General features: G+C 41.6%; 1 protein-coding gene across 2 annotated transcripts in view; it reads left to right on the forward strand.

The window, feature by feature from the left end:
• Positions 1-10,000, forward strand: part of kcnc2 (potassium voltage-gated channel, Shaw-related subfamily, member 2) — a 112,725-nt gene that overhangs the window by 102,067 nt on the left and 658 nt on the right. Inside the window, exon 5 of one of the 2 annotated variants that reach the window (XM_063217178.1) lies at positions 6,802-10,000. This exon is cut by the window's right edge and continues 658 nt beyond it. In XM_063217178.1, the coding sequence (XP_063073248.1) occupies positions 6,802-6,839 (38 nt within the window). In that variant the 3' untranslated portion in view covers positions 6,840-10,000. Of the gene's footprint in view, positions 1-2,141; positions 2,279-6,801 lie in introns of those variants that run through there. The other variant, XM_063217177.1, reaches the window with a different exon arrangement.

Here is a 10,000-nt window from a genome sequence, read left to right on the forward strand (position 1 = left end):
CTAGTCAGGAGTGGGGACTATAGGCTGCAATGTTGGTGGCGTGTGTGTGTGTGTGTGTGTGTGTGTGTGTGTGTGTGTGTGTGTGTGTGTGTGTGTGTGTGTGTGTGTGTGTGTGTGTGTGTGTGAGAGAGAGAGAGAGAGAGAGAGAGAGAGAGAGAGAGAGAGAGAGAGAGAGAGTCTGTCTGTCTGTCTGTCTGTCTGTCTGTCTGTCTGTCTGTCTGTCTGTCTGTCTGTCTGTCTATGAACTGATAGACTAGATATCTGTTGGCCTTACGTTAGTCAATTAGCCTATTACAACGCCAAAAACATAACTCCAACCATACTCTGGGTAACACGATTTGTAATGGACACATAAACCAGGCTGAGTTTACAACACTACTCAGCTTGACACGACACATCACGACACGGCCTGGTTGTATGTGGAAAAGTGCCTTGTGTGTAGGTGTTGGAGGACAGGTTTTGAATGTCTAATATAACAGAAGGTCAAAGGTTAACACTGGAATTCATTTAACGCAATGCAGCTACTTGGCTATTTGTTTTTTTGTGTTGTGCCCCCCCCCAAATGTCTGGATCTGTATGCATTCTGGGGCGATTTTGTTTAAAAAAAAAGAGAGAGAGAGAGGGAGAAAGAGAGAGAGAGAGAGAGAGAGAGAGAGAGAGAGGGAGAAAGAGAGAGAGAGAGAGAGTATCAAGAATGTCAGTGAGAGAAATAGAAAGAGACATTAAAGGAGTGTCTGAACTGTCTTTTTTTCATTGTGCCCAGTGCACATCGGTGCCTTACCCCCTTCTTCACGGTCCCCTGGAGGTTTACGGTAGCTGCCTTCTGATTGTGTAGAGGGGGTCCTGACTCCAAAGCACTGACATCCTGCAAAAACAGCCACAACCGACAGTCAGACAGACTGAATGTAATACACTCAGCGAAGGACAGCCACCCAGCCAGTGGCTCCAGGTTTAGTAATAGCTGCCGTGTGTTTTTTGTCTGTCATGGGGATCCCTTAATTGAGCCTGGGAATACAGACTGCCTCCTCGGAGAGAGAGTGAGACTATACCACTAGTGTGTGAGGTCACGTGTGAACCACACGCTCTGAGATTCTTTCAGCACACAGATGTGCTGCGTGAAAGTGTGATGGCACTCTGTCGGAATAGGCCGCATGGCCACAGATAGGTTAGGGTAGGTCTATGTTTCTCACTTGTCTTACTATCAATCCATCCGAATCAGTCTTACATTTTTTTACCGGTTTAGTAATACAATATATACTTTGTAGTTATGTTGGCCCATCTGAGCACCCATTTTCAGGTAGCCTACATGTACTACATGTCCAGGATTTAGTCCTATGCAGACAGTGGTGTTCCAATTGATTTTTAACACTGGGCTAGCTCAAGGTGAAAAAAGATTACATTTGCAAGGCATCCTTTGGTTTCACACAGACAATACTCTACATTTAAGGGGCAAAAAATCCAGAAAAAAATACGGCACGAAATGAGCTTTAGTTTCAGTTTCACTTGTTTCTTTAAGCAAAAGCATTCACATGGCACCACCAGTCACAACCACGCCATCATCTGTCAGGAGTCAACCATATTTAAGCAGAGCCAATCAAATCCTCACTGATTCTTCTACCGTATGTCCACCATTGTGGCAAGCCTGGTTCACCACATCTTCCAGCATATAATTTCTATGCAGAGTTGTAACACGTACTTACACTGTGATGCACATGAATCACCAGGCTCAAAGTTGCACGTTATGGAGATTTAAAACTGCTTTTCTCTAAGTGTTCTGCGCCTGATGCATCTGACATTGTTGTATGTCTTACTCATCACATTCACACTTTGAGTTTTTATTAAGCTATGTATGTATGTATGTATGTATGTATGTATGTATGTATGTATGTATGTATGTATGTATGTATGTATGTATGTATGTATGTATGTATGTATGTATGTATGTATGTATGTACGTATGTATGTATGTATGTATATGTATGTATGCCTATGTATGTACTGTATGCATGTATGTACCTCTCCTCAATGTATGAAAATATTTGTAGTCGCAAAGTTTACCTCAGAATGAGAGAATGAGCTGTATGCAATCACTGCACTTGCATGTGCCTGCTTTAATTTGCATTATTTCTCACATTTTGAAGGCTATGAGAAGTCTCGGAGTTTAAACAACATAGCCGGCTTGGCTGGTAACTCACTGCGGCTGTCCCCGGTGACATCCCCCTACGGCTCCCCATGCCCACTGCGACGATCACGCTCGCCCATCCCATCCATCCTCTGAGCTCCATATCTATGCCTGTACCAAAATACGAAATCTCCCCGTATGTCTCCCAAATATCCACTGCGCCTGTCCATCCTCTGAGGACCTCACAGGTGGCCATGCCTGTGCCTGTACAAAACCACAAAATCTCCCCCTCAGGATACCTATGCCCACTCTTCTGCTCATGCTCCCTGCTCATGCTCTCCCATCTCATGCAGCGGAGGCCTACAAATCTGGAGGTACCCACATCTTGGCCTGATAGATCCTGTGCCTGTACAGAAATACCCCCATTTCCTCCGCCAATGCTTGTACAAAAATACAAAAACTCAACCCTTTTCCATCCTCTGAGGTGCTTCCAATGCCACACTGTACAGAAATACACCCATCTCAGAGGCCTCCATGTGCCGCCTTCATATTCTCAGAACATCCACCACTTGTCATCTCACAGATCATAAGGGAAAGGGACACACACTGAATATGTTCAATATGTGTACATAGTATGAAAAATCTTCTTTGCATTTGTCTCAAGAGAGGAAAAGTTCAGAAATGTAAAAAGAATTGTTATATCTATTACCTATCATGCTTCAACTACGTAGCCCAAGTGTTGTGATAGTTAATGCAGATCCTATTGTAAATCAATCTTCTCAAGTCAACCTAATCAAATATGTATCTTTGGCAATAATGGCAGCTGGACATTGTTATTCCTTTTGGTTTGAAGGACACAGAGTAGCTAAAAAACTTCAGGGAAAAGGTAAATGGTATGTAACAATGTTTTCATGATATGAAATGAACATGTGCTTCCAGAAAAAAGAAAGGTAGATGTGCAATATCAGTCCAACTATGTCAGTGAGAGAGAGAGAGAGAGAGAGAGAGAGAGAGAGAGAGAGAGAGAGAGAGAGAGAGAGAGAGAGAGAGAGAGAGAGAGAGAGAGACAGACAGAGACAGAGACAGAGACAGAGAGAGGATTGGCAGAGTAGAGTAGTAGATTATAGTAGAGTAGAGTTTCTTTATTTAAGATAAATTATCTTGAAGAAAATTAATGACAAGATTAAATACCATACCCCATCACAACGACCCATATGCCCCCCTTGCCAACCCCCTGGTCTTGGCCTGCTGGTGCACCCTCACTGCCCCCCCTTTTCCACCCTTACACGTGTACACCAGCACCAGGTCTGGTATGAGCTGCTTGGCCCTGCTTGCATGGACCATCATCATGAAACAACACCACCACCTTGCTATTCGCACACCGCACCACACAGAAAGACTTGATAACAAAAGCAACACAGGATTACACAGTGAAATGAATGGACAGAGACTAAGCTGGCCAGGGGGTCGTTTCTCGACAGTGCCTTTGCTAACGACTTTAGCCATTTTGTTCGTTCTTAAGACCAACGTTGTAACCAAGGTCTTGAGTTGGTCTTAAGTTGTTCTTAAGTTGTTCTTAAGTTGGTCTTGCGTCTAAAGACCAACTGAAGACCAACTTAAGACCAACTCAAGAGCAACTTACGACCAACTCAAGACCGACTTAAGACGGTTAGCAACGACAAGAATCGAGAAACGCCCCCCTGAACTGGACATGAGGTGTGTATAACATGCTTGTGTTTGTGTGTATGTTTTTCTTATTGAGTACAAGACACAACATTTGTAAGACATGAAATGTCCACTTATCAAGTTTTATTTTTATTTTTTATTTGATTTATTGCATGTGAGGATGGTCATTGGCTACTCTTTGTCACATGTTCCTCCTGGTTTCAATAAGTATGGTCTGACGGCATTGAAACCATGACAACTACAAACAATCCTAAAGAATCCTTGGCCTCTGAAGATTTCTCTGGTTGTTTGCGCACACAGATAACTGCAAAGACCTTGTCTATACTGGGTACACACAAGCAGAGAACAGCGTGCTATCTTAAAGGGGGCAGGGAAGGAGAGACATACAAGAGCCTGCCACTAAGATGACTCTGTCATTTCCTCCATTTGAACACAGCCTCGACGATCAGGGGTATATTGGTGAAATCAAAACTGGCTAAACTATGGATTTGGTAACCATAGAGAGATGGATTCACAAGGAAATCTGGAATGTGTTAGACAAACGTGCAAAACATGTTTGAGCACTTCCACTGCATTTTGTGATTACATTGGCCAAGTTGGAATGTGACCAATTGAGTTGGTTGTAGTATTATTCTGTTATGAGGAGAGTAATCTATATTGAAGGGTGGTCAAACTACTGCAATTTTTCTGAAATTTGAGAGGCAGACTAACTGTGTTTTAGCCAACAATGCATCCCTGACCACAACCAATCAGTAAGTCTTTGTGTGTGCTGAGAACGAACCAGCAGAACGAGACCAATATAATCACCTCATGTTTTCACTGAAGCCAGTGTCACCACTTTTTTATACATTTGTTCTTTACAATTTAAAATTTCATGTCATGGCATGCCACACTGACTCTCTTAAGATGTGCCACTCTGTCAGGGATATAAAACACTTAATAACACTTAACGCTTAACAGTAGCATAATAAGCGTGATGCAACTGTCATATATATTATGTCAGTGTCATAGACGTTTTATGCCTGGTGTCATGAACTGTCATAGAATGCCTTTATTACCACACCGTACAATGATATTTAAAGCCTTCAAGGTATAATGTGTTGTGTGGACCTTGAAAGGAGGCTTTATTGTGCTGTGTATAATGAAAAATAAAGACTTTCTGACATTCAATGGCAACAGTCATAAAAGTGACATTGACATAATGTTCATGACGCTTCCATGACAGTAGTTTTCAGAGTGAGAAGTCCACACACTTAGAATCCTTTTTGTTCTATTTTATTTTTTCATGGCAACTTCCATGACATTGTCATGACAGTATTGTGTCATGTTTACTGTATGTCTGTACCCGTTGAAGTGTTACCCACCCAGTAGGCTGACTTTCATACACCATGCAACACACTGGCCAAGAATTACGCAAGTGCATGTAAACATTCACAAACACACGTATGTATAGTAGTGGTGTCAACAATAATCGATTCGGCGATGCAATGTGGGGCATGGGCGATCCAATTCAATGCGGCAAGTTCCAGAATCGATCCGGCAATTTTCCGGCAAGTTTCAACTACTTCCGTTGATATTTTGAGAGCAAATGAATGTTAAATTAAATAAAAGAACTTCAAAGCATTGAAAACTGCAAGACTGATACAGAAAACGGCCAATAAATTGTTGCTCAGTATGACTACTTGTATTGCCTCATCATGACTGATGAAACATTTGCTTTGCTTTCAGTAGAAATGTAATGCATTGAAATGCATTGTAGAATTGAATCGGATCGAATCGAATCGAATGGGATCGAATCGCAACCTCCCGAATCGTAATCAAATCGAATTGTGAGGGCAGTGCCAATGCACACCACTAATGTACAGTATATTTGGTGTCCTTCAGATATGTAGATACCAGGGTTACCAGATGTGCCTGATCATTTCCAGCCCAAAAAACTCCTGAAGACACAAAATCCAGCCCAATTTTGAACCAAATTGTATTGATTTCTATGGCCATCAATGTACAGGAAAACCCTCCCAATGCCCGTTTGGACCATTTTAACCTACAGACGGCCATCCAAAGTAGTCCAATTGGGCGGAAAACCGCTGATTCTGGCAACACTGGTAGATACAGTACATAGATACACGAAGTGCATTAATATTCTTTTAAAAAATATATATTTTTAGGGGCTTTTATGCCTTTATTTGATAGGACAGTCTGAGATGGTGACAGGAAGCGAGTGGGACAGAGAGATGGGGTGGGATCGGGAAAAGACCCCGGACGGACTCGAACCGGGGTCCCCGTGGGCATGCAAGCCCAAATGTGGGGGGCTTAGCACGCCGCGCCACAGCGCATTAGTATTCTAAGCGGGATATTGGTCGCAGGCCTCGTTAAGCCCCTGTTGTCGTTAGCACTGGTGCATGTAGCATGGCGTATACAGCAGACAGACAGCACATACAGACACCATACCATATTTGGTTATCCCTTACAGAGTGGTGGATGCGCTCGCCCAGGTATCTTAGAGGTTTTTTAAGCCATCTCCTTCAGGAGGGCTAAGGTTGCTAAGCAACTGGTGTCCTCAAACTCATGCATTCCACCCATTTTTTTCTGTGTGTGTCTGTGTCTGTGTGAGAGAGAGTGCATGTTTTTATTCAAGGTCAATAAGCTATCTGGCAACAGGTAGCTTCAGTTGCAGTAGAGGGTATGGGTTGTTTAAATTGTATGAAGGTGATCTGTTAGACCTCTGTGCGTTATTAATGTGTAGATACATGTCAAATGTAAATCCTAGATTACTTGTGGACACATTTTGTATGAACACAAGTCTGCATGTCATTGTCATTTCTTGTACACTAAACTCAAATAGGCACTATGAGTATGTAGATATACTGTATGCTGTTTATATGATGAAAATATTTTTATTTTATGACATTAATTGAAGCAAAAACATATGTCTGTTGTGTGTTGGATGTGTCTTTCATGCGTGCCTGTGTATGGATTATGTTGATACTTAGGGAAACCCATGGACTCGGACTCGTTGCCATGGTGCTGAAACACAGGACTATAGATCCTCCAATCGTGGGCCAGAACACTGAGGTGGAAAGACATGCAGCCAGTGAAGAAGAGGAGTTTGTTTTGTCGCTGTTACCGTGCATATTTGTTTCCCCGGAGGACAAAGGATGACTGGACAATTTTTATTCATTTTTAGAAGTGTCTATACAGAAGATCGTGTCCGATGGATATTGTTCACAAGGACCTTATCTGCAAAATAAAGGACATTCTGTACACGGAAATTTACTGACAAATGCGCGAGAAAAAACGGAGACAGTAAAGACATAACACATCTGTATACTATTGTATTTCTCTACTTAAGGCCAGATACTTGATCCTGTATAAATATTATCTCAAATATGTACATACTACAACAGCAAACCCCATTGTCCAGAGTTCCTCTTGTACACCGTACTGTTACATGGTTAAGACAACGTCCAGTCCAGTACATTGTGTGTTTTTTAATAGCAGGTCAGGTTGTCAGCTCCATCTTGTAAAGTGGTACAAGGCCACATCTCGATATTCTCTTTATTAGCCATCGTTTCCCACCTCACACTACAGTAAGTGTACTAGGACAAAGTGTAATAGGATGTGTCGTACTGTAGATGTGTGGCACACTTATGGAGGTTATGTGTATTGGTGACCGTAGCCGTAGGCATCCATAGCACCATGACGGAATCACTGTCTGACTTTTTTCCCCCTCAAAGCAACACTAATTATTTTTTTCCACCTTAAAATACTACTTCAGTGGTTTGTCAGCTTGAAACAGGGTGAAAGACACTTCCTAACTTTGATGAGTGACCTGAATTTTTTGATTTACAATCCAGTGCCATGTATTCCAAATGACCTGGTTCTTACTGTCTAATTCAATCAGGTGATGGTTGAATGATCACGAGGTTGAATTGAACAGGTAAAACTAGGTCATTAGGAATATGTTGCACTGGATTCTACCTAATGAATCCAGATTACCCATCAATGTTTCTGATTTCGTCTAACTGTATGTGTACACCAAAAGTGGCCAAGGCAACCAGAGCGACGGATATTATTTCTCCTTGCAGGGTTAGCGAATTGAGCGACCAAAGAGAATTCACTGAACACAAAATGAATTGGGCGACCAGAGCAAAATGTCAGCTAATATTATGGTAATGAGCTATGACATGGCTCGGTGAAAACTATTTGGAATGTTGTGGATGTTGATAAGTCGGAGCTGTCATGTGATTAGCAAAATCAAGCATGTCAATATCACGTTCAGAGCGAATACAGCGGGTTCATGGTGAAGCTTCTTCAAAGACCTCCGCTACTTGGATGCTTTGGTTATTTCTGGTGTATACATACAGTAACTGCCCTCTTAATCGCTCTGAGCAAGTAAGGAGTTGCACAGCATTTCTTTTAGCCCATGTGAGAGACAGTTCCACTTCCAACCACTAAGCTGAACGAAGAGGAAAACTTCTCAGTGCTGCTTTAAGGGGGAGAAAACTCAATCAAAAGTGTCTGTGTCAATGAAATACAGTGTTCTTCTCCCCTCCATTCTGTCTCTGTGAAAGTGACCACTGAATAAACTGACCATGGACATGGACAATCTTTGATGGGTTGAATCACATAGTAGTGTTGCTGCTATTTTATCGAAAAACAAAACAGAAAAAGAAAAAAAAATTGGGAAAATAAAGAAGTCATTTGTAGCTCTGTGATGGTAACCAAGTAACAGAGGCATTGTTTTATTCTTTATTTTTTAACATTACTATTATATTATTATTTATTGTTTTTACTGTAGCTTTCTCACCCCTCACTGTTGTGCTTGCACACGCACGCACGCACACACACACACACAGGCGTGCGTGCGCGCACACACACGCACACGCACACACACACGCACGCACACACACAGAGAACATAAATAGCTACATAATAGAATGTACCTTGGGACATTGAATATCCATTAAACAAGCTGATGCTATTACCACTGAACCTTCCCAAAGTTCAAGCTTATGTGGGAAATGGGCGCTTTTTTTGCATTTTGTTCTTTTGTTTGTTTTGTTTTTTTGTTTTGTTTTTTTGTCAAGCAAGACAATTGACCTTTCGGGAGCCACACCTTAAAATCTTCAACTGACCAATCAACGAAATGCTAACTAAGTCAGTCACAGTGAACTTATCTTTCCATAGAGATGAATGGGATTTGAAAATCCGACGGCAGATAGCCTACAGTATCCAACAAATTTGAAGCTTGGGAGTGAGATTCTCTCCATTTCCGAAGCCCACGATGAAACGTGCAGGGTGTGGATTCCAACAATGTTGATGCTCTGGCTGCAAGGTAAATTTCAGGAAGTAAAATGATATTGTTAATTCTGAGCTAGCCCTAACAGCTAGTGACAATAATAGCCAGCTTTCCACAATGCATCATTTTACCAGCTGTCACTCAAATTTAAAGCGATGTAAAAGATAGCCGGCACATACCGTGTTATTATTCAGGAGTGTTCATATGAGGCCTGTCATTAAAAGCAACTTACTCTGCGGTCACCCTGAAGATGCTGACCCAACATCAAAGAATATAGCAACAGGCCTCTACACAGGTTGGTTTATAAAACATTTCCACATAACTGGTGCATTTGTCCATGCTCCCAAAGTACACAAGCACAGTTTTTAATCATACCAGACCTGCAAAAGTTCCAATACCGTTTGTTTTATTGAGATGCCTTTCCTTGTGTTTACCTATTTCTGACACGACAACGTATGCAGTGTATGTGGATGTTCAAACCAATACTTTCTGCCCACTACTCTCTAATATATGGCCACTATTCGAAGAGATGTCATTTCTGTCTACGAAGAACAGCTAAGTACCTAAAATAATTAAAAATGAAAAGTTAAAAATATCCTGATTTGCATTCATTTCATTGGTGAGAACCATGTTGATGACTGACATATGTAGCAACAGTTGCTATTGGGGGTGAGTGGAGGTGCTTAGTCGAAAGGTCAATTATCTTAAAGGATTTGCATCTTTTGCTGCAAATTCATTCAAGTACAGTAAACTTAGAGTAATCAGCCATTATTCTGTTCAATCTATTTAAAAGGAATTGACTTTTTGAAACAAATCGCTTGTGACTTATTTTCCCAAGTAAGTGTGCCTCTACCGTGTAGCTTTATTGACTAGCCCTGGGAGTGTTAAAA

This window comes from Engraulis encrasicolus, chromosome 15 (genome assembly GCF_034702125.1).
Source record: "Engraulis encrasicolus isolate BLACKSEA-1 chromosome 15, IST_EnEncr_1.0, whole genome shotgun sequence".
Taxonomy (NCBI): domain Eukaryota; kingdom Metazoa; phylum Chordata; class Actinopteri; order Clupeiformes; family Engraulidae; genus Engraulis; species Engraulis encrasicolus.